This window comes from Mesoplodon mirus, assembly GCF_964341445.2.
Source record: "Mesoplodon mirus genome assembly, chromosome: 11".
NCBI classification, from domain to species: Eukaryota; Metazoa; Chordata; class Mammalia; order Artiodactyla; family Ziphiidae; genus Mesoplodon; species Mesoplodon mirus.
Genome location: NC_138987.1, coordinates 28,347,125 through 28,370,930, shown reverse-complemented (window position 1 = coordinate 28,370,930; position 23,806 = coordinate 28,347,125). Strand labels below are relative to the sequence as shown.

The window sequence follows — 23,806 nt, the reverse complement described above, 5'->3', positions numbered from 1 at the left end:
AGTGATGCCAAGGCTGGTGGTCCCCGGACCTGTCTTTGAGTAGGAAAAAGCCAGAGCAAGTGGTTCTCAAACTGGGTTGCACACTGGAGTCAACTGGGAGCTTTTAAAAAAGTACCGACACCCCAGAAATTCTGATTTAGTGGGTTGAATGTGTGGATGTTTTAAAATTTCCTTTTTTGATTCTGAAGTGCAGCCAAAACAGAGACTCTCTGCTCTAGAAGATGGAGTTCCCTTTTAACAGGTAGAAGACGAGCCAGTTACATGGAGCCCTGCCTTCCAAGTGATCTGAACTTCAACTTGCTCATGTGTCCCCAGGATCACTTCCTCCTTTCTGGCTTTTGTCCCTGAATAACAATAACAGCAAACAGTGAACACCTATGTCGGCCTCATTCTGTGGATTCAAATTTAATCCTCACAAGAACCCTATGAGGTAGATGCTAGTATGTATTATCCTCATTTTACAGGTGAAAAACCTGAGGCACAGAGAAGGTAAGAAGCTTCCCCAAGTCACAGCTGGCAGGCGGTGGCTCTGGGGTTCCAGCTGGTTCTAAGGCCCGTGCTCCTAACCACGGCTAGGGAGGGCCTCAGACATGCCCCTTTCTCTCAGAACTTTTCCCCAAATACTGGGACAGGATGTGAGGCCTGGATCCAAGCAAGCAGTGAGCTGGCCGAGCTCTCCATAGCCAAGCCCTGCACTGGCGAGATGCCGTTACAGCTGTGGACGTATCTGTGGACATCCTGTAGGGCACAGGCTGGAGATGGAACTGTCACAGGCAGAGCGGTTTCTCCAAGAGTCCAAATGACTGCCAGAACTGTATGCTGGCCATTTGTGGCTTTCAACCCCTGACAGAAGACAAAGGGGAGGAAACATTGCAACAGGCCATTTTAGGCAGCAGCGGAGTCTGCCTGGGCGTCCCACCCCTGGGGCATGTTCCAGCTTCCTTCCAGAGCAGCTCTGCACCTGCCAAGGCTGGAGCAGGGCCAACCTGGCAGTGTCCTCTGGCATGGTCATGTAGATACTGAACAGCAGACTATCAGCTGGAGACACTGGAGCTGCAGACTTTTCTAGAAGTCAGGATCTACCATCAAACCGGTTTTCACGCATCCCTGGGCTGCCGGTCCTCACCAGAGGGGCATGGATGGGGTGTCCGCCCAGGAGGGACGGTGCTCCAGTCCCCTGATAGTCAGGAAGTCCTCTCCCCTTAGCTGGTGTTTATGCGGAGGAGGGCAGGACCCGATGGTCCTCTGTGTGTCCCCTCTCCTGTGTCTTTGCTCAATCGGGGTGACAAAGGCTACACAAACACAGGAGCCCATACGGTGCACACCCTCCCACGTGCACACGCCTCGTCTAACTTCCTGGTCCATCTATGCTCCTCCAGCATCGAGTATCAAACTCAAATAGAACTTTGTTTTGTGATGGTCAGTTTACTGGCCTGAGTTGCCCACTAGAGTATGAACTTATAGAGGGCAAGGACTTCCTTGTCTTAAGTGCCCCAGCATCTAGCACAGCGCTATACACACAGCAGGGGTCACTGGTTGCACTGTGCCACCCCTCCCCTGCCCAATCCATATGCTGAAATCCTAGCCCCGGTACCTCAGAAGGTGACCTTATTTGGAAAGAGGGTCACTATAGATGTAATTAGTTAAGATGAACTCCTGTTAGAGCCGGGGGGCCCTGATCCACTCTGTTTGGAGTCCCTATAAAACAGAGAGATTTGGACACAGACACACACACACACACACACAGGGAAAACGTCATATGCAAACAAAGGCAGAGACTGGGGTGATGCTTCTACGAGCAAGGAAAGCCAAAGAACAGCAGCAACCTGCCAGAAGCTAGATAAGGGGCATGGAACAGATTCTTCCTCAGGTTTTCAGAAGGAACCAACCCTGCCAACACCTTGATCTCAGACCCGCAGCTTCCAGAAATGGGAAACGATACATTTTCGTGGTTTAAGCCACCCAGTGTGTGGTCCTCTGTTAACGGCAGCCGTAGGAGATGAATACGGTAGGTGTATAATAAGGGAGGGAAGGAAAGATGGCGCCCAGCAATTTCAGTTCCATTTCATTCAATGCATTCTTACTGGGTTCCTACTTGTGCCACCTGCTCTGGAAGAAGGAGGGAGGAGGGGAGGGAAGAAGGAAACAGGGCTGAATGTGGGCTATGTACTGAGGGAGGGCGAGGTCTGGATTAAGCAGTCCCCTCCCCGACCCTCCCCCCATTCCTTCTGAGTCTGTGACTCACTTTCTCCAGTTCTTTCAAGCATCCAATTCCCTGCACCTGTTCTCTCCACGCTCCCCACACTGTCACACGCCAGTCTCAAGACAGAATCTTATAAAACCGCAGCTGAGAAGTTTGCACAGCAGTGATGCGGAGCAGGTTCCTGGGCCGTCGCCACCGCGAGCCGGCCAGAAACTGGATTCCCACGGTGGGCGTGTGGGGCGCCATGGGCGCCGTGGGACTGGTGTGGGCCACCGGCTGGTGGCTGATTCTGGACTGGGTGCCCTACAGCAATGGCAAGTTTAAGAGGGACAATTCATTAAACCGACGCCCCTCAGACGCCTCTGGAATCTGGTGGTGCTGCCTACTTCCATCCACATCTGAAACAGCCCATGCTCTTGGGATGGAGCTCGAGGAAATACACAGTTAGACTTTCTACGTTTGTGAAAACAGCTTTGGTGTGTGAATGCACACAGCATTAAACCTCTCTCTGAAAAACTAACAAACAAAACCCAAGTTGAGGTGTAAATGACCAGTGTCTTTCTAAGTGTCACCCCTTCCATGGTCCTTGCACTTGGACTTTTGGAAGGATGTTTTTCAGGAGAAACATCAGGCTTAGCCTGGAGTGGAGACGTCCTCTTCAGACCAAGGACCTACTGGGCCCCAGCAAGCCTCCCGCCTTGATGGTTGGCTGCCTCGGCGTCTCTGGGGGGCACAAAACCCTGGTCGCCTCCTCAGCATGATCTCCACACACCGGGCTTGCTCAAGGCCCAGGGACAGGTGATTCGCTCAGTGCCAAGCACCTACTGAGCTCCTTTTCTGTGGCTGGCTGGAGTAGCCACAGGGTACCAAGACGACTGATGCAGACCTTGCCCTCAAGAGGCTCAAAGCCTAGTTAGATCATCTCAAACACATAAGATAAGTGTCACGAACAAGGGAAACATGGGCATGGGGGTGAGGATAGACTTGCACTGTCCAGTGTGACTGTCACCAGCCACGTGTAGCCATTGAGCATGGGACATATGGCCAGCCCAAAGTGAGATGTGCTGTGTCAAATACACAGGACTTCAAAGACTCAGTACAAAAACAAGAGTGTAAAATATCTTAATATTTTTATCGATTACATGTAGCAATGATCATACTTTGGTTATACTGGGTTAAATAAAGTATATTATTAAAATGAATTTCACCTGGTTTTTGTTCTACTTTTTAAAATGTGGCTGCTGGAAAATTTCGAATAACATATACAAGTCACATTACATTGTGAGTAGGCAGCACCATTCTAGAAGGACATTTAACCTGAGTTTGAAGGGGGGTGGGGGGGAATCAGGGGGAACTTCCTGGAGGAGTTGTCATCTGAGCTAACATGAATTTAAAAAAACAGCATCGACTGAGCAGCTTGCCACATGCCCGGAACTTGCTATATATATATTCTAATTTAATCCTTAATAACTGAACAGTTAGTATTTTATTCCTACTTTATAAACAAGGTCTGAAGGGTTTGAAGAGGTTCAGCTGTTGGTCCCAGAGTTCACAGTAATTCGTGGTGGAGGCAGGGTAGAAGCCCTGCTCCCCACCAGACCTGCAGGTCAAGAGGGAGGCCGGATGGGGGGAAGCTGATGACCACCCCACCCCATCCCCCCACCCCATCTTTCCTACAGAGAATTTGAGAGCAAGCCAGGGCTTTGTTTCAGCTCTACCCATTCTAACAAGGTTAAAATCCAGTTGGCTGAGAAGCTCCCTGAGTTGTATAATTTACAGAAAAATCAAATTATGTAGAGACCTCTTATAATTGAGGGTAATTTAGGAAATAACTTTCCAAAAATGGCAGATCTTACAGCTGTGTTACCATTTGGAAATTGCTGAGGTTGTTTTGTCACTTGAATGCCCTCCTCTCATTGAAATATGCCAGATTATATCCACACAGCCTGACACAGAAAAGCCCCATTAGAGCACCGAGCTATCCAGATTTGAATATACTGGGTCAAATTAGGCTTCCAGAAACAGAACAACTGCCTATAAAAACAGCCTGAATGAAATGTGGACCAATCGATGAAATCAATGGCCTCGCATTAACATGGCCCAGAGATGGTCTTATTTAACAACTAGTAATGAGGCACTTAGCTACGTGCTGTGGGTACGACAGACACAACCACAGGAGACCTTTAAAACTTAACAGCTGAATCTGCCCATTTTCCAGGATGTGGGTTGACTGTACACACACACACACACACACACACACACACACACACAGAGGCACTCATGGCCTTAAAAATCAGCACAGCAAGCTTCCCTATAACTGAGTCTACCAGACACATAACATAAATCAAAATTTTTAGGTAGTGCTCATGATGAATAGCTAGTAGCTTCCAGGCAAAAGGAAACCATCTTTTATTATTATTCAACAAAATAATCTTATTATTATTATTCCAAGTGCACACCTGCCAAATGTCTGAGCCTGCAGGACAGGGACCAAGCATGGTCCCAGACCCCCTAAGAGAAGTCCCAGGTAACCTAACTCAACCCAGATCACTGACGGCTACTGACTATCACCAACTCTGCCCTGGGCACCATCCTAGGTGCTTTTCATACACGATTTTGAATCTCACAAACCTGCAAGACTGGTATCATGTTCCTATTTTACAGATAAGGAAATCGAGGCTCGGAGAGGTTAAGTAATTGCCCCTGGGCTGGGATCCCTCCTTTCCTTCCAGCATCCAATCACCTCTTTCAACCCGAATTGCGTCTGACTCTAGATTCGCCATCTGTCCAGGCTTGACTGGAAATCCGACCAGGGCACCTTCCCTGGTTCAAGAATAATGAAGCCACTGGCCACAGTGGAAAAGGCGGCCCATTGTCCCCGGGTATTGCAATGGGCTCTGCTCATCTATTGTAATTTGCAATTAATAATGAAGCATTCTCCCAAGTGCTGTATGTAAGATCAAGCTGATGTAATATTTCATCTTTGCCAGCCAGCTGCCGTTCTGCTAGGCTGACAGTAAGTAATATCTTTGCATAAGGAGCCGGTCCACAACTAAATCAATTAATCCCTCTTCGGCTGGTAGACAGCTGTTGGGTCAATGCAAGATAATTAAAGGGACTCGTCATTTACCAGGTGGTTGGTAATGAAGGGAGTAATTGACCAGAGTTGGGGGCTGTACAATGTCTGCTCTCTCTTGCCTTCCCCAGTGGACACAGCCATTCAGCATTGTTCTTCCTGAACGATTCTCAAGGCAGAGAGCCCTTTCTCTCTTTCATGCTTATTTGTGAGACTGAAGCTGATCCTTCAGAAGCGCCCACCTGATGTCTGGCTTGGAACAAGTCTAGGTTCTCCTTCTTATGGGATCAAGAGCTAAGTGGCTCAAGTTTCGCTTACACAGGGCTCCACCCAATATTGTGCCCCAAAGGGCTCCGCTTTTTGGGTTTGTTCACATAACGAGTCTCCAACATTCAGGGCATTGACGCAACAACCCTCCGTCCCATGCAGCACAGGAAGGAATGTGGTCTCCGTGTCCTCGTGGATGAGGCTGAGTACAAATAATTTACGCGAGCCTTCATACAGAAAGACAGTAGAAAAGATAGAGAGCAACCTCAATGCACATGTTTTGAGTTGCTTTTCATGTTATGGGTTATGCAAGAATCAAAGAATTGAAGATTTTAAAACTGGAGGGGCCCTTACAGAATCTCCAACCCAGTGCTTCTGAGCTCTGGTTGCCCATCAGAATCACCTAGGGACTCTGAAAAATACTGACACCCCAGCCCTATCCCAGACCAACAAATAAAATCAGAATTTCTGGGGGTCTGGGCATGGGTCATTTTTTCAAAGCTCCTGAGTGCAGGAGGTGTTGAGAAGCACGGGTCCAGTCCAACCCCTTCATGTCACAGGTGAGGAGGCTGCGGCCAGGAGGGGCCAGACCTCCTTAGAGAAGCCCCAGAGTTAACAAGCAGCCAAGTGAGAAGCAGCAGCTGGTTTGTAAGGTGCACACCATCTCCAGAGGGCTCCTTGGGACCACCAACCTGCCAGTGGCTGAAGACTAAACCCTCCAGAAGGACGAATGAGCCTTATCCAGCTGGGACCAACCTGCCTTTCCTACCTTCTCTCCAATCAGCTTCCAACATGTTTTTTCACGCCAACTACAAACCCCTCACCATTCTCTGAAGGTGCCATGGACCATCCCACCTGTGCACCTCACTCCTGCTGTTCCTTCGCTCTGGGAGGCTGTTCCCTCTTCTCTGTCCGGTGGAGTCTGATGTGTCCTCAGAGACCTGGCTCAAATGCCATCTCCTCTAGAAAGCCTCGCACTGTGCCCTGTGCCTCAAAGGGTTAACTGCTCACTCCTGATCGTCCCATAACCTTTCAGAATGCTCCGACCACACAGCACGTGTCATGTTCTATTACCTACATGCCTCTCCTCCCCACATCTTTTTCCTCTGTTTATCCTATGAACATCTGTAGACAAAACGAATCTTGGCAAGCCTTGCTCAGAAAACTATTTAGGTTGGAGCTAGAAGAGTTTCCCACCCTCCCTTGGACAATTCAAGCTTTTTTCAGTCTAAAACTTAATCAAAGACCCCGACTTCCAAATGTCACCAAGCTGTGCTATCCTACAGCAGAGTTCTTGGGGGTGACTCCTGCTTAGTCTGGCTCCAGCCAGGAGACGAAGGCCTCTCCAAAAATATCATGTTCAGTGAGAAAAAAAAAAATCCACAATTGTTTATTGGACATCTACTGTGCATTCCATACCATTCCATGAGCCTTGGCTCCTGCCTTTGGGAATTTTACAACTATCCTGAGCACGTCCCAGATCTCAGCTTGAGTCACCATGAAAAAGAACCTCAAGGGAGCATTTTTTCCCCTGGGAAAGATAACGGGATAGGCTCTTTCCCTCCCACTATCTCGCCAGGTCAGACAGACCCGGCACTACCATTTAGGGACTGCGGGATCTCAGCAAGTTGCTCAGTCCTTCTGGGCTTCAGTTAACTTATCTGAAAAATGGGGCTCTCAGATTTTAGGATTGTTGTGAAGATTCCATTAGATACGTGTGGTAAACACCTAGAAGAGTCACTGGCGTGTATTATACATTCAATGAACAGTAACTTTCTTCCTTTCTTTCTCCCTTCCTTCTTTCCTTCCTACCTCCCTTCTCTCCCTCTCTCCATCCTTCCTCCTCGAGCCTACCTTATGGAGAAGTAAATTTACTTTTAACACATTGAAGATTGCACCAATAAAGATCCAATTTTATTATTATAATAAAATGTTGACTGGTCAAATTATTGTATTGACTGGTCCTCAGAGGCCCCTAGGAAGGCCTGCACGCCACTGGTGCATGAGTGAAGACCTCCTAGACTCAGCACTTAGAGGAGTTCCTGGTCAGCCCCTGGGCTGAGTGTCTGTATTCTCAGAACGCGGTAATCACAGAGCAAGTATAAACGCTAAAGAAAGAACCAGGCAGGGCAGGGCCGAACCACATGAGTGATGCTGGGAAGATTTCAGGGAACCCACGAGAGGACCGGGAGGTGGGCGAGGCAAGACAAGCTGTCTCACCCTCGCTGGCATTTTAGGGGCAATTATGCCCTATTAATGGCTGACGGCATAGCTCTGCCCTGCAGTCTGAGCTGAGCCGGGCGGCCCACAGATGTGCTCGGCCCACAAATATGCAGCTGGCAACTCTTGAACTTTCGGTGACTTGACGCCAGCTGATCTGATCAGCAATTACGTTTTATTTTGGGGCCAGGAAGACAGCAGAGAACCAGGAAAATTATAAGACATCAGAGTGCAGTTTTTCTAAGAATATCAACTACAAACTTTTTTTTCACCAATCGTTGTTTTAATGGTTAGGGGTTTGTGAAGCACTAAAATAAGAAAACCTTGGACACTAAAATCAGATTATAGCCAATTTTCCTAAGGGAGCTTTTAAGACTCTGTCCAGTGAAAATCTGGATAAGATTTTTTTTTTCCTCTCTCTCTTTTTTATTTTTTGTATGGGGTAACTCCTGCCAAGAGAACTTTGCTGGTGACAGTGAATACAGCATGGAGATAAATGCATCTGGAGTCCGTCCTGGATTTGAATCTTTCCCCTGCTTCTTACAAGCTATGTGACAAGCTCCTCAGCCTGAGTTCTCCCGTACCTAAAATGGGGGTGCACTACCTAGCGTGGGGCTTAATACCAGCACCCCACGAGATGTTTGTAGGCATCTAGATAGCATCTGGCCTACAGTACCAGTACCTGCTAACTAAGATGGTGCTTCCCGCCATTATGTTGGTTTTCTTATCATCTAAAATAAACAGTTCCTATTTTCACCATCATGTATCAAACCCAAATCACCAGTCAACATAAAATGGGGAAACGTCATCTCCAGGAGCAGTTGGGTTTCTAGCAATTACAGGGCTCATCATCTGCCTCTGTGATAACATCAATCCAGGCTTAGCAGCTTCCACAGCTTGGCTGGTAGGGGAACACGAGAAACCACAACCAAGCCCCAACGGATGCAATGTTTGCTAATGTCTCAGGGACACAAAACCCTACTCAACCCAACAGAAGCTCCTGCGCCCTTCTCTCCTCTGAGCTCCCCGGCCCACGGCAGCCCCAAAGGTCACCAAGACGGTTTCTCTGAGAAGCGCCACGGACGGAACGTGCATGGGAAGAGAACATAATTGCAGCTTGTAAAGGAAACCAGCCTAAGAAAAAACATCCCGGGACAACATCCCGAGGAAACGGGGAGATCCTCCTGCAGGGACATTTTCCTGGTTACCAGTAAAAGGGGCCAGGCAGCTTGCCCATGAGTGCTTGATGGAGGCTGATGACTCACCCACCTAGGCTCTCACAAATGTCTCCCAGAGCTGCCTCTCCAGCCCCATCTTCCCTGCCGGGTGCTAGGCTTCTAAGTGAGCATCTGAACCCAACACCACCGGATGGAAGGGATGAGCTCTACCCAGGAAGGTTCTCTCTCCTCTGATTGGTTTACAAATGGACCAAGGACGGTCCCCCTCACCAGAAAACCCACTCAAGTCAGCTCTAGGGTAACAAGGAGAACCAGACATGGAAGGCTAACCACACACAGGCCCTTGCTCAGCCTTCTGTGGCCAGTGCCTGGCACCGTGCTACACATAGTGGGCACTCATAAGAGTGCGTGAAGAAATGAATGAGTGAATGTATGAGTGAATCGGGGAATGAGCAAACTCCATAAAAGGCACTGAGCAAGGTACATCTTCTCATGGAAGGCTGCAAGGCAGGAATTGTCAGCACCGTGTTATAAAGGAGAAAGGCAGTCTCAGAGGGGTTACATGTCTTGTGCTCATTCACACAGCTGATAAATGAGGAGACCAGGCTTCGAACCCAGGTCTGACTCTAAAATCAAGGTTTCCACGAGTGAAGCCATTCTCATGACCATGGTGATGATGGATCATGTTTACATAGCCCCTGACACATCAGAATTATTTCATCCTCCCAACGTTCCAGAGAGATGGGAAAGCTGACCCCTACAGAGGACTCATCATGTATGCAAGGTTGCACAGCCAGCTGGAGGTGAAGTAGGAATTTAAACCTGGACTTTCATTCTTTCAATCACAGATATTTGGGGCCACCCACTACAGGGACACAAGTGACAGGCGCAGACACAGTCCATGGACTTCCTGTCCACAGGGGCATCTACTTCAGAAACAGCTCCTCCCATGACACCCATATGCTGCCCATAAAATTTCCTCAGGAAAGCAGGAGCACTTCAATGGTTTGGTTTTGAAGTAGAAAATGATCTGAGAACAGAGGACGTCAACTAAAAGAGAGGGATGCTATAGCATGTGTTGTTTTCAACATGGCGTACCAGAAATCCTCTTCCCTAAGACCAATGTGTGAACAGGCTGGGAGACTGGCCTGTAATAATCAGATTATTTGGGCACCAAACAAAACCCAAATACAAAATAACCAAGAAGGAACTACTGTATATAGCACAGGGAACTATACTCGATATCTTGTAATAATCTATAATGGAAGAGAATGTAAAAAAAAGAATATATATTTATATATATATATATATATGTATGTATGTATAACTGAATCACTTTACAGTATTCCTCAAACGAACACAACATTGTAAATCAACTATACTTCAATAAAAATTAAAAACAAAACAAAACAAAATACAAATTCCCTGCTGCGTTACCAGAGAACCCAGTAAAGGAGGCCTCAGGCAATCTGAGTTTGCAATTACCTGGCGAATCTGGCCCCATCACACTGAGCTCCAAAGCGGTGGGCTGATAGGGGAGTGAACTAACATGGTTAGGCCACCCATTTCGCACAAATTCAGGAGTCCATTTTTCCAGACGGGAGTATGGGTGAAAGACAGGATAGAGATGTGGAATCAGAAAGTTCTCAGGCTCATCCCTTTGCAAGACTTCTGAGAATTCATCCCTTTTGGGGACCCAAGCAGTTTCTTCCTCTAACAAGCACCTTGGTCCCCAGAAATATTAAATCACGAATTTGATACAAAATAAAGCTCAAAGATTACAGCCAAAGCAGTACATTTTCCCCCCTTTCTCCCCAGCTGTCAAAGGTCAGCTAATGGACCACTAGTTGTTCACTCACCAGTTCTTGGCATCACAAGCTAATTCATATTCCCGCAAAAGGACCAGCCTTGGAGTCTCCACGTCAAGACCGACACATACCAACAAGGCCATCACCGAGGCAACCAGGCCTCCTCCCTTCGCTCCTAGCTTTCCATGGAGGGCACTTTGCCTTGGTTGGAGCTTATTTTGCTCAGAGAGGAACACTTTTCATAATCAAGTCCAACGTACTGTGACAGTCACTTAAGCAAAAAGTCTCCCCACCCAAGGGAGTCTTGTCAAACTGACGCAGTGAGGTGCAACTCTTGGGGACATCGTTGGGCTCTAATAACCAGATGTGGGAGCTGGGTGGTGAGTTCACCCCCATGTGAGCCTTCTTTGGGGGTGTCACGGGGGAGACTGCATAGCCTGGCAGGCTCTGCAACTTCAGAGTCCCCTTGCCGGCACCTGCAACTGTATGGCTCTCAGGGATCCAAAACCTGGGCAGGTCTGAAAGCTCAGCCCCGCACTCTACCAAGCTGTTCCTCTCATTCTAAATACCTCTCACTAGAATTTCAGAGCCATTCTAGAGCAAAAGGGTAACCAAGAAAGCAACCACTGAAGGTAAAATGCCAGGCAGCGGAGGAAAGTTTCAAATCCCCAAAGACCAGAATTTGGGCGTTTTTCAATCCCTCTCCGCCCCCCAAAAAATTGACACGTGGAGACCAAGCCGAGAAGCAAGGACGTTTCCAGGGCTTACCTGGGTCGGGTTGTAGAGTTCCTGCAGGGGGCTTCGGGACCCCTTCCGGCAGCAGATGTCCACACCGAAGGGGTTCCTCCGCATGACTGAGGAAAGAAAGTGAAGGCTCATCAGAAATGAGCAACAAACGTTTGCCGTCTGACCAAGAAAAGGGCACAGAGGAGGGAAGAAGAAACAGTTGGGGAAGGAAGAGAACAGGCTTCCGGCTGAGTTGATCCTTTGCCTGCTGCCATGGGGGCCCATGGGTCTTCCCTGGCCTTCAGGCTTGTCCACACGCAGAAGGACATAAATAATGCTGAAAATTCTGCCCAGCAAATCTTTCAGAAAACAAGACAGGCATCTAAAACCCTGAACTTTTTTTTTTTTTTTTGCGGTACGCGGGCCTCTCACTGTTGTGGCCTCTCCCGTTGCAGAGCACAGGCTCCGGACGCGCAGGCTCAGCGGCCATGGCTCACGGGCCCAGCCGCTCCGCGGCATGTGGGATCTTCCCGGACCGGGGCACGAACCCGTGTCCCCTGCATCGGCAGGCGGACACTCAACCACTGCGCCACCAGGGAAGCCCTAAAACCCTGAACTTTTGCAGACGACGTTGTAACTGATGTCCCAAGAGAGCGAGTTCTACCAACGCCAGACTTGGTGCTATTTTTAAAATTCGGCAGCCTTCTCCCTCCACAATCAGTTATGACCTCTTATTCCTGGTTCCCGAGCCCCTGCGGGAGCCCCCTTTCAGGGAGTCAAGGGGGAGAACGGCGCAGGGCCTTCCCCAGGCGGGCTTTTCCCACTGGGTAAGTCAGAGGGCCAGCCTCCCCAAAGCCTCTTGTACATTACATTATTGTTAATGACAATATCAGCTTGAGGCAGAAAGGAGGCGGGTTTATGGTTCTGGATGAGATTTACGGGTTATGGTTCTCCTTGTAAGGATGAGCACTTACAGTGAATAAAAGAGGAGGAATTAAGTGAACTTCTCAAAAACCCAACAGCTTTGAGGATACCAAGAACTGTTTTTCAAAGGAAAACAGATTCTTTTTCCATTCTTCTTGTTCACAAACCCCCCTCACTCGTGAAGCCCCTTGCACAGAGTTTAATACGTAGTCACCCTCCTGACAATTATTTGTTGAAGGGAGGGAGGGAGAAGGAGGGGGGAGGGATGAATTAACGAAGGAACAAGTGCTTCCTTCTCATACAGGAGGCCGTTTTCCTGTGGAATGACATTGTAGGGGCAGGGCGGGGAACAAGGAAAGCAGATCCTTTCACAGGCCTAAAGAATTCCCCAGGCGCAGTGGCAGGAGGCGGGACACTCCTGAGCAGACAGCCTGGGTGTGGATCCTGGGTCTACCTCACACCTGCTGTGTGACCTTAAGCAAGATACCTAACCTTTCTGTGCCTGTTTCTTCCTCTGTAAAATGGGGGTGAGAAGAGGACCTCACTCCCTGCGTTGGTCGTGAGGATTAAATGAGTTACTACTATATGCAGAATGTTTAAGCCGGGGGCTGGCCAAAAAGTGTCGGTTACACATTTCTGAAGCTACTGGAGATCATCAACTAGGTCTGCACAGAACTGACGACAAAAAGCGCTTGCCTCCTGGGAGGGAAGGTGGAAACTTCTTTATTCTCGAACCATCAAGGGAGCTGATGAGAAGTTACCAGACCTCAAGCTGGGCTTCGGGAGTCTTACAGGAAAGCCAGGCAGATGGGGAGGGCTGGCCGGAGGGGGATAACTCAGGCCCCTCTGCTCAGAAGCCAACCTGAGGTCAGAATAGCGAGGAGAGCCATCTCCACAAGCAGCTGATTCCTCTGGAAGGTCTCCAGGAGAACTGACTCCTTCTCATGCAATTCTCCTTTGACTTGTCACTTTGAGCCCCATGGAAACCCTGAGAATAAATCATCAATTCTGAGAAACTTGAAGCTGTTTTTTCCCACTTCCTTTACCTCCTAGAGCAGGGTCAGCCAACCTTTTCCATAAAGGGCAAGAGAGTATTTGGCTTTGCACCACACAGTATATGGAAACTTCTCGACTCAGCTGGGGCAGGGCAGAAGCAGCTCCAGACGACACACAAACGCACAGGCGGGATGATGCGCCAATACACCTCCATTTCTGGCACTGAAACCTGAAGTCCATGTAATTCTTACGTGTCAGGAAATCTTCTCTGGATTTTTTTCTTTTCCCAATCATTTCACAAAAACAGGCGGTGGGTTGGATGTGGCCCCAGGGCCGTCGTTTGCTGACCCCCGCCCTGGGGTAGGCAGTACAAGCCCCAGACACACCCGACATGCCCCGCAGCCCTCTCTGGGGAGGAAGGGATCCTGTGGGCAAATGTCTACACATAAAAGCCATTAGAATCTGAGCAAGTGATCCGGGAAGACACTGGTTCTTTGTTCTTCCACGGGTGTCTCCACAAGAGGGGAAAAATCCACGTTGTGTTTTTCTTTAATTTATTACTTCATTTTTCATTTCCACCCAAAACGAGGTAAACTGTTAACTGCACGCAGGTTGCCCTCAGCGCACAAGGACACAGCAACACTTCAGGGGAGACAAAACAGCCGTAAAACGTGTAAAATTGTGCCCACGCCGTGCAAGATTAAACTCTCCCCAGAGAGGCAGACAGTCTCCTCAAGACCTATGGCTACGAGACCGCCACGGAGAAAACCCCACCACAGAACCCATTAAAAGTCAGCTTTTATGGGGGGCAGTATTATTTAATTGGTTTCTTTTTCTACTACAAGGCCTTTCAAATGCTTTGACCATGTGGGCCCTTTCCCAAGGCCAGCCACCCTCGGGGCCTCCTGCAGGCCTAGCCCGTGACTTCAGTGGGGGCCCCACCAACCAGCTCCGGCACCCCAGGCCACAAAAGCCAGGTCCTTGGGTGCCTTTTATGGGGATGATAACAATCTCACCACTTATGGAGTTCGCCTTGTGAGCCGGGCGCTGGGCTCAGCATAATCCTTCACACAGTAAAGGAAGTACCTGTATTTTCCAGATAACCTCTCTGAGCCTCCCTTAACCTCAGGAACTTGACCAAGGTCAAGGCCATGCAGGGAAAAAGTTGCCAAGCTGAGACTCCAACCTGATGACAGAGCTCTTTCATACCCAAATGATAGCAATGAGGACCTACTTGCTAGGGCCTGGGAGGCAAAGGAAGGGCCAGCAATCATGCACATGGGTTTATTTATCCTGTGTGCCTAATGCATCAGAGGAGGTCGAGTGACCATCACACACAGAGGGTGGCAGTTAACATTTGGAGGGCACCCACAGTGCACCAAGCAGAGCACACATTTAATCCACATGACAACCCTACGGGGTGGGCCCACTACTGTCCCCACTTTACAGATGGGAACACTGCGGCACAGTAAGGTTAGGGAACTCGCCTAGGTCTCGTGACTAGGAAGAGATGAAGACAGGATTCTGACATAGGCGGCCTATGCTCTCGGCTGCTATGCTGGACCAACAGCAGGTGTCAAGTCCACCTTCTCAATAGTTCTCAATAGTTTCCTCCTGGCCCCAGACCTGGTTGGCTGACCGCTTCTAGAACAGGTGATTTAAAATGTAACCCAGTGTTACACGAGTCATCAAAATGATGTGATGTGACAGCCAAACTATTAACAATTATTGCCCATATTCATTTTCTTACTGAAATTTTTATTAAGCACCTAGGATATGCCAGATATTAAGTAAGGGGGGGTAAAACCCCCCTCCATCTTATCCATGTTGTTTCTCTGATGCTTGGCACACAGTAGGTACTCAAAGAGGTTCATGAATGATCTAGGATTTAAGGCTTCCTTTACACTCATCAGACAGATTGTTTCCTGCTATGTAAAAAGGAAACTGCCAGTATCAACAGGCTGCTGTTATTTTTTTCCTTTGAAAATGGAAGGTCTGATGATCAAAAGCCCTAAGAAAGGAGTCCCTGAAGACATTTAACGGTGGCCTTCCGCTGCCCACCTGCCACCACAAGTTTTATTTAGCTACAGCACTTGTTTTCTCCTTTCTAAACTCAAATCAATGAAATGCAAGACCATTTTATAAGAATCTCATTGGTTTAATTCACAGTATGATTTCTTAGACCCAGAAACAGTTGGGTATACAGATCTTCCTTGACTTAGGATGAGATTATGTCTCAATAAACCCATCGTAAGTTGAAAATATTGTTAAGCTGAAAATGCATTTAATACACCTAACCTACCAAACAGCATGGCTTAGCCTAGCATACTTAAAACATGCTCAGAACACTTACATTAGCCTACAGTTGGGCAAAATCATCTAACACAAAGCCTTTTTTTTTTTTTTTTTTTTGCGGTCCGCGGGCCTCTCACTGCTGTGGCCTCTCCTGTCGCGGAGCACAGGCTCCGGACGCGCAGGCTCAGCGGCCATGGCTCACGGGCCCAGCCGCTCCACGGCATGTGGGATCTTCCCGGACCGGGGCACGAACCCGTGTCCCCTGCATCGGCAGGCGGACTCTCAACCACTGCGCCACCATGGAAGTCCCACAAAGCCTATTTTATCATCAAGTGTTGAATATCTCATGTAATTTATTGAATACGGTACTGAAAGTGAAAAGCGGAGCGGCTGTCTGGGTGCAGGATGGCTATGCGCGTATTGGTTGTTTATCCTGGTGATCGTGTGCTCACCAGGATCTGTGGGTCCCCGCAGCTCCCCGGCATCACCAGAGAGGATCAGATCACATATCCTAGCCTGGGGAAAAGATCAAAATTCCAAAATCAAAGTACAGTTTCCACTGAATATGTATCGATTTCACACCATCGTAAACTTAAAAAATCGTAGGTCAAATCATTGTACGTCAGGAACCGCCACTTTTCCAACATACATGAATGAAGTTAAAATTAAAACCAAGCCACCCACGTTTGCCGCTTCATGCTATGATGAAGAGAATGTTCTTAAGTGGACGCTCCGCTCCCAGTCAGCTGAGAGCAGGTGACAGAAGGTTACCGAGTGACAAAGGAGGGAAGCCCGTCTCATTCCCTGAGTGGTTCCCTGGGACCCTGCCTGTGCAGTTAATTCGGGTCTAAAGACATAAAACTAAAATGCTGTGGGATCCGGGGTGGAAACTTGCTTTTGATGCATTGGAATTCTCAGCTGGATTACAGTCCTTCAATTCACAGAAGAAACTCAGAGAGCTGAAACACTTGCCAAGGTCCCCAAAGCAGCCAGCGGCAGAGCCTGGGCTGGAACTCAGGTCTTACAAAATACAGCAATAGTTAATAATAATAATCATGAGAACTAGCATTTATCGAGAATTTACCAAGTACCTGATGCCTGACTCGAGGCTAAGCCTTTTTTTTTTACGTTGCTTCATTTAATTCTCATCAAAACCTTGTAAGTTAGAAATACTGAATAATAGCATTTATTCCCATTTGACTGTTGAGGAAACAGAGGCCCAGAGAGATCAAGTAACTTGCCCGAGATCACACAGCCAGCAAATGGCAGGGCAGGTAGCAAAGTCAAACCTAGGTTGTTTCTGGAACCGGAGGTCTTCATCACCTTATCATGCTATCGCTAAAGGCAGGCAAAGATGCATTTACACTTAGGGCTCCCACCACAAAGATCAGTGCTCTCACCTCCCTCAACATTCGAGGTGAGGCACTTCTGTACTAAATCACCCAAGTCCAGATGGGTCTGCACTCCTGCCGCTGGCCAAACAGCCCTAACACCCAGCAGACTCCGGACACTTTTCAAATCCCCTCATTTGCTAACAGCCTGGGCATGCTTCCTCTGTCACTGCACGCTCTGAGTGCACAGCAGTGATGCAGTTACAGAGGTGTTTTCTCCCAATGCACCCATTCGTGCTGGTGCCCTGGTCCAGTACGGTCCAGCCCGTCTGTCAAAAGGACGTTGGAATGGGGCAGTGTCTGAGTCAATCTCATCAAGTCAGGAGAAGGGGAAGCGCTACCCGACTCCCTGAGAGGGAGCCACTTCCGTCAGGACGGGCCATGCCGCTTTCAGCTGTGGGACCCACAGCTCGCCCTGAAAGGCCCTACATCACAGCTCTCCCCCATCCGTTTCAGATGTCACTGTGCTGAAGGTGCACGGGGATGAGATGGTCACCCAGCAGCACCCTGTGGAATTAGGTGGAGTCCACCGGAACCGGATTCAAGTTCTAGGTGAGTCTTGGGACACTGGCTTAAGGTCCTCATCTCCGAAACTCAATGTTAAAATGCAGCAATAATGCCTAAATCTTAGGGTGGTTGTGGGAATTCAATGAAAATGTAAAATTACCTGGGACCTGGCACCCAGAACCGTCCATGGGAAAAGTCAGAGGCCTGATCCCCCAGCTCTGCCACCACATGAAGCGTCTCCCCACTTTGAACGCAGTCTCCCTGGGCCTCAGATTTCTCCTTGGTCAGGTGACAAGGTCAAACCAGAAGATGTCTGAGTCCCTTCTGACTCAAAGTTCCTAATTTCTAAGCACAGGACAGCAAGAGGTCTCCCTGGAGAACCGCAGGTTAAAAAAGCCCTAGCTTCCCTGGTGGCGCAGTGGTTGAGAATCTGCCTGCCAATGCAGGGGACACGGGTTCAAGCCCCGGTCCGGGAAGATCCCACATGCCGCGGAGCAACTGGGCCCGTGAGCCACAGCTACTGAGCCTGCGCGTCTGGAGCCTGTGCTCCGCAACAAGAGAGGCCGCGACAGTGAGAGGCCCGTGCACCGCGATGAAGAGTGGTCCCCACTTGCTGCAACTAGAGAAAGCCCTCGCACAGAAACGAAGACCCAACACAGCCCCCCAAAACTAACTAACTAACTAAATAAATAAATGGGCTTCCCTGGTGGCGCAGTGGTTGGGCAGTGGTTGGGAGTCCGCCTGCCGATGCAGGGGACACGGGTTCGTGCCCCGGTCTGGGAGGATCCCACATGCCGCGGAGCGGCTGGGCCCGTGAGCCATGGCCGCTGAGCCTGCGCGTCTGGAGCCTGTGCTCCGCAACGGGAGAGGCCACAACAGCGAGAGGCCGGTGTACAGCAAAAAAAAAAAAAAGGCAGTCCTGAATATTGACCCGGTGTTCTCCAGCTACCCAGGACCTTCACGTGTTTTACAGACACTCAGCACACCTGTGTTCACAGGTGACTTTTCAGGAGCCCCCAACACTGAGGTGGGAGCCGGGTTCAGCCTAAGCTGCCATTAATACCTGATTAATAAACTTCAATTTTCCCACTTCCTATTCCTTCCTTCTCACAGTCCCTCCAACAGGGACATCCCAGAGCCATTCAAAAACATCTCCAGATCTGCTTCTCCTTACTGGAGACCCTACAGGCAGCTAGAATAATGAGGGATCTGGGGTTTTGACTTGGGACTAATCTGAACCCTTACTATAGCTAATTCCCATGTCAATCTCCCCTCCTACTTACTGTAAGTTCCTCAAAGCTCCTGATGTCTAACCTGTGGCTATAGAACTAAAATGAATTAAACTTTCCAGAGATGAAGGTCAAAGGTATAAGTCTAAGAATTAGGTGAATGCGCTTCGTATAACACAAGAAGAGAAAGAGCACAGCTTCATCTAAAAGCCAGGAGATTTACTACATAAAAACCTTCCACTAAGGGACTCTGACACTCGGCTTTGAAGAATATACTGTATACATTACAACCCTCACCTGCCGGGAGAACAACTCGGCTATCACATACACTCACCAAAATCCATGGCAATCAAACCACCCCCTTTTAGATGATCCTGGCCCTTCTGTGAAAACGTGCCCAGAGCAGAGGGTTGTGCCGACTTCCAAAAGTCACAAGGTCCCTGCCCAAGTGCAGCCAGCTGCCGACCAGATAGGTTAGTGCAGACAGAGGCACATCTAGGACAAGCAGGGTCTTTAGAGACCAGCTGGTCCAATGACTTCCACACCAGTGAAAGGCCTGGGTATGTACAGCTGGGGAAAAGCACCCTCAGAATTGGTTCTGACTGAACAACAGACATGGCAGGAAGCAAAGCTCAATGATGACCTTTCTGGCCAGTACGGTCTGTGGTCCGCCTACTGAGAGAGCGTGCAAAGGAGTTGAAGGAGAGAAAAGGGGGGAGGATGGGGTGAATCCAGCGGGGCCCTCCTCACCCCAGCCCCATTTCACAGGTGAGGCAATGGACACAGGGGCATAAGGGACTCACTCCAGGCCCCATGGCTCGTTAAAGGCAGAGGTATGGTTAGAACAAGGGTGTCCTGACTCCTGTTCCTTGTCCCTTTCTCCTTTTGAACCCAGTTTACATGTGATGCTCTGTCTTCTATTTTTCTTTAATATTAGTACAACTCAATTAAAGTGATTTTTTTTTTTTTTTTTTTTTTTTTTTGCGGTACGCGGGCCTCTCACTGTTGTGGCCTCTCCCGTTGCGGAGCACAGGCTCCAGATGCGCAGGCTCAGCGGCCATGGCTCACGGGCCCAGCCGCTCCGCGGCATGTGGGATCTTCCCAGACCGGGGCATGAACCCGCGTCCCCTGCATCGGCAGGCGGACTCGCAACCACTGCACCACCAGGGAAGCCCTCATTAAAGTGATTTTTCAACCTACCAATGGGTCGTGAGACATGGTTTAAAACTCCCCAACTTAGACATCTTGAAAGAATCAGGTCAGGGATAAGAGGGCTCGTTTAGGCTCAGCTTGGGGTTGCAGAACACAATAAACACTGATAAGGAGAACTCATGACTTCCACCCCTAAAACGTCCCTCTCCCCGATGTCCCCCATTGCGTTAAACACCACCACTATGCACCTAGCTAGGCAGACTCAACAGCCAGGAGTCATTCTTAATTCCTGTGCCTTACCTGCCATCACCCTCTCCCCCCATCAGCTCATCTTGGTCCCAAACACCTGGTCCGAGCCATCATCACCGCCCCTGGGGCTAGGACGAAGTCCTCTTAACTGGCCTCCCTGCTGCCAGCTCGGCCTCCCTACCCTATTCCCTATCAGCGGCCAGAATAACCTTCCCAAAATATAAACCAGTTCACAACATCCTCTCTGCTCCCAAGTCTTCCCACCATCTTAGAACAAAATCCAGAGGCCTTTCTATGGCCCAGGAGGCCCCACGTGACCCATCTGCCCACTTATCACCTTTCCTCTAGCAACCACCATTCTAGTGTACCTTCTGTCTTTATGATTCTGCCTCCTCTAGGGACTTCAGGTAAGTGGAATCAAACAGTATTTGTCCTTTCTGTGTCTGGCTTATGTCACTTAGCATAATGTCTTCAAGGTTCATCCACGGTGTAGCACATCAGAATCTCCCTCTAAGGCTAAATGAAGTTCCACTGTATGTATATCCACATTTTTGTTTATCTATTCATCCACTGATGAACACCTGGGTTGCCTCTGCCTTCTGGCTGCTGTGAATAATGCTGTTATGAACGTGGAGGTACAAATATCTGGTTGAGTCCCTGCTGGGGTTTTGCTTTCTAAGCTGTCTCACCAGGACATGGAGCGTGAACCTGAGATGGGCCAAGAGGCTGCTGGGTGAGTGCCTTGACTGGTGGCCTATGAGTGGGCGCTGTGAGGATGCTAGGGGGTCACAGGAGCGTGGCTCGCCGGGCGTGACTTCAGAACCGTGGCCTTGGAGCGAGACACCATGGTCTGCAGTCAGCTGTCACTTTCACTGGGTCTTAGAGCAGTGAGCCCAGTGGGCGGGCAGGGAATCAGAATGGAACGAAGCCACCAGGTGGGGTCTGGTCTTCCGTGGGGAGACATTTGAATTAGGCAGTAAGTGGCAGAGCTCAGCTCCCCAGCCAGGGGTCGGCTCACAAAGACGCTTCCAGCCACGGAGGCAGTAACCCCCAAAATCGCAGGTGACCCCAAAATTGTTTGAGACGTCAAAACCGCTTCCTTAAAAACCCACCATGATTTCAAATTAAGTACCAAAAAAGTCCAGAACAGGCAAATATAAAGACACAGAAAGTAGGCTAGTGGTTGTCTAAGGCTGGGGGTAGGGAGGCAAGGAACAGTAAATAGATGCGAAAGTTCTTTTTAGGGTGATGGAAACGTTCTAAAATTAGATTGTGGTGATGGTTGTAGAACTCTGCAAACATACTAAAATTCATTGACTTCTACACTTAGAGTAAGTGAATTTTATATGTAAATTATATCTCAATATGGCTATTATTTTAAATAAGTACAGAAATGTTTAAGAAGAAAACCCATAAGATTAATATTTTTAAGATTTTGACCTACTCAAGTACGAGGAGTTACCCTGCCTTACCAATAGGAAGGATTTAATTGAACAATTTATTTGACTTGAGATTTTAAGTTGAAATCTTCTACGTTTACATATAATATTGGAGCATTTAAGAAACTTAATGTTTGTCATTGAGGTATTAGATTTATATTATTTAAGTACGTGTTTGTTAATGAGACATCTGAAGTACTCAAAAAGGACATTAAGTATATGAGATTTTAAGTGCAATTTAAAACGTTAAAAGAAGGTGAAGTTTGTTCAAGGGTCAATGATTAATCAAATGCTACCCTAAATGTAACTTAAAATTTACTAGATTTCTGAGTCGCAGAGTAAGATTCTTAACTTAAAGGCTAGCTTGCTAGATTTATAACTTAAAAGTTCTTTAAAAGATTCTTTTGTACACAACTGTCACACTCAGTGACATGAAAACTCTCACATTAACAGAGGATTAACAGGAATTGGCACCTTCGGGCTGGTCTCAGGGTGGAGACACTGAGCATCTCAGGTGAAGGAGAAGCAGCCCCCAGCCCAAAGCTCATCACAAATTCCTGAAAGCCCCTACAGCGGTGGATGAATTTTACTGTTGAGAAACCTAAGAGCCTGTGGAAAAACACAGTCCAAGGAATTAAATTGGCAGTTAACTTAGGAAAGCCCTTATAAATTACCTTTTATGGTCACCTAAATAAAACAAGAGAGACAGCACAGTAGTCCACATTATATTAATTACATTCTACACACCTGGAAGGAATAATTAATGGGCATGGTACAGTTAATTTTCATTTACCTTTCCTTGCCTGCTGGAGAATTTCTACACTCTCCCCTGCAGTCTTCTTGGAATGCTTATAAATTTATTTTGCAATGATGCAGATAATATGCCAAAATACTTTCTTCCCTGTGGCTGGTGCTCCAAGTCTGATTTTATGACTGGAGACATTTATGTCTGCCTCTGGGCTTCCTCCACGGCTTCAGAGACACGGTGTAATGAATAACTCGGCGGCTTGAGAAGGGAAATATTCTAGGTAACCTTTCCTTAAGCTACTGAAGCATGGCAGGGCATTAACCCCAAACCTACTCCTTAAAGCCATCCTCACAAAGCTAGCTGGCTCCGGGCAGGATCATTTCACGCTGATACAGCCGGGCTGTGCCAGGCACCCCCATCTCTTGCACAGGGCTCCTCCACTCGCTCCTGGCTCACAGCCTCTTCAAAGGCCCAAGGGGACTGTCGCCCATCCTGTGTCTCTCTCAGGGCCATCTGGTCAAAACCTGCTCCTACCTGGGCTCCTGCTTTCTTTCCCTTTTCTCCACCCTGTCCATAGTGTCGTAGACTGAATACTGTCCCCCTCAATTCATGTCCCCTCAGAACCTCAGAATGGAATCTTATTTAGAAATAGGGTCTTTGCAGATGTTACTAAATTAAGAGAGGTTGTCCTGGATTAGAGTGGGTCCTAAATCCAATGACTGGTCCTTATAAGAAGGGAGGACACAGACAGACGCACACAGTGGTACTTTTGTTATGGCAGCTCTAGGAAACGAATACACGTCGGTTCATGTCCTGTGTGACCCTGACAAGATAATCTCTTGGCCTCAGTTACTCCATCTGTGAAATGGGGATAATGATATGCCTACTTAGTAGGGATGTTTTGAGGACTAAATAAATTCATCCATGTCAAGTGTTTGGAACAGCACCTGGTCTGAGATAAGTCCTCAATAAGCTACAATTAGCTAACCATCCCTGATGTCCAGTACCTTCTTTTTCTATCTCCCAAAAGAGCACCTCAAAATCCTCTTCTATTCCAACCCAAAATCTCACTGTTGTACACACGATATACACATATTCATCTGTGGACACTAGGTTATTTCACGAATGGGAGAGGAACTCTCGTCACAGTTGGTGACATATGATGGAGGTCTAACCATTCTGCTCCAAATGAGCGTAAGGCAGGTTCAGGATGCTGAAGCGGGGGTGTTGAACAGACGGCGTGCATACCTTTTCTCCAGAAGCACAAGACAGCTAGAGATTGTCTCCCACAATGAAAGACACAGTCACAGTAATAAAGAGCGGAGCCTTCCAAGGCAGCCAGCCACCCATCTACGCAAACCCACATTTTCATTTCCATATGTCTAGATGAGTTAAAGA

The 23,806-nt window shown here is 48.3% G+C and overlaps 2 protein-coding genes across 5 annotated transcripts in view; one reads left to right on the top strand and one right to left on the bottom strand.

The window, feature by feature from the left end:
- The window catches only part of CHST11 (carbohydrate sulfotransferase 11), a 281,254-nt gene that overhangs the window by 137,447 nt on the left and 120,001 nt on the right, over positions 1-23,806 (bottom strand). For all 4 annotated transcript variants that reach the window (XM_082634460.1, XM_082634462.1, XM_082634461.1 and 1 more), the window contains exon 2: positions 11,521-11,606. In XM_082634460.1, coding sequence (XP_082490586.1) covers positions 11,521-11,606 — 86 coding nt within the window. The remainder of the gene's footprint in view (positions 1-11,520; positions 11,607-23,806) is intronic.
- LOC309811580 (cytochrome b-c1 complex subunit 10-like) lies at positions 2,370-2,696 on the top strand (the record flags this gene model as incomplete). The annotated part of the gene is made up of 1 exon (XM_082634465.1): positions 2,370-2,696. The coding sequence occupies one exon, from the start codon at positions 2,370-2,372 to the stop codon at positions 2,649-2,651; it is 282 nt and encodes a 93-aa protein (XP_082490591.1). The 3' UTR covers positions 2,652-2,696.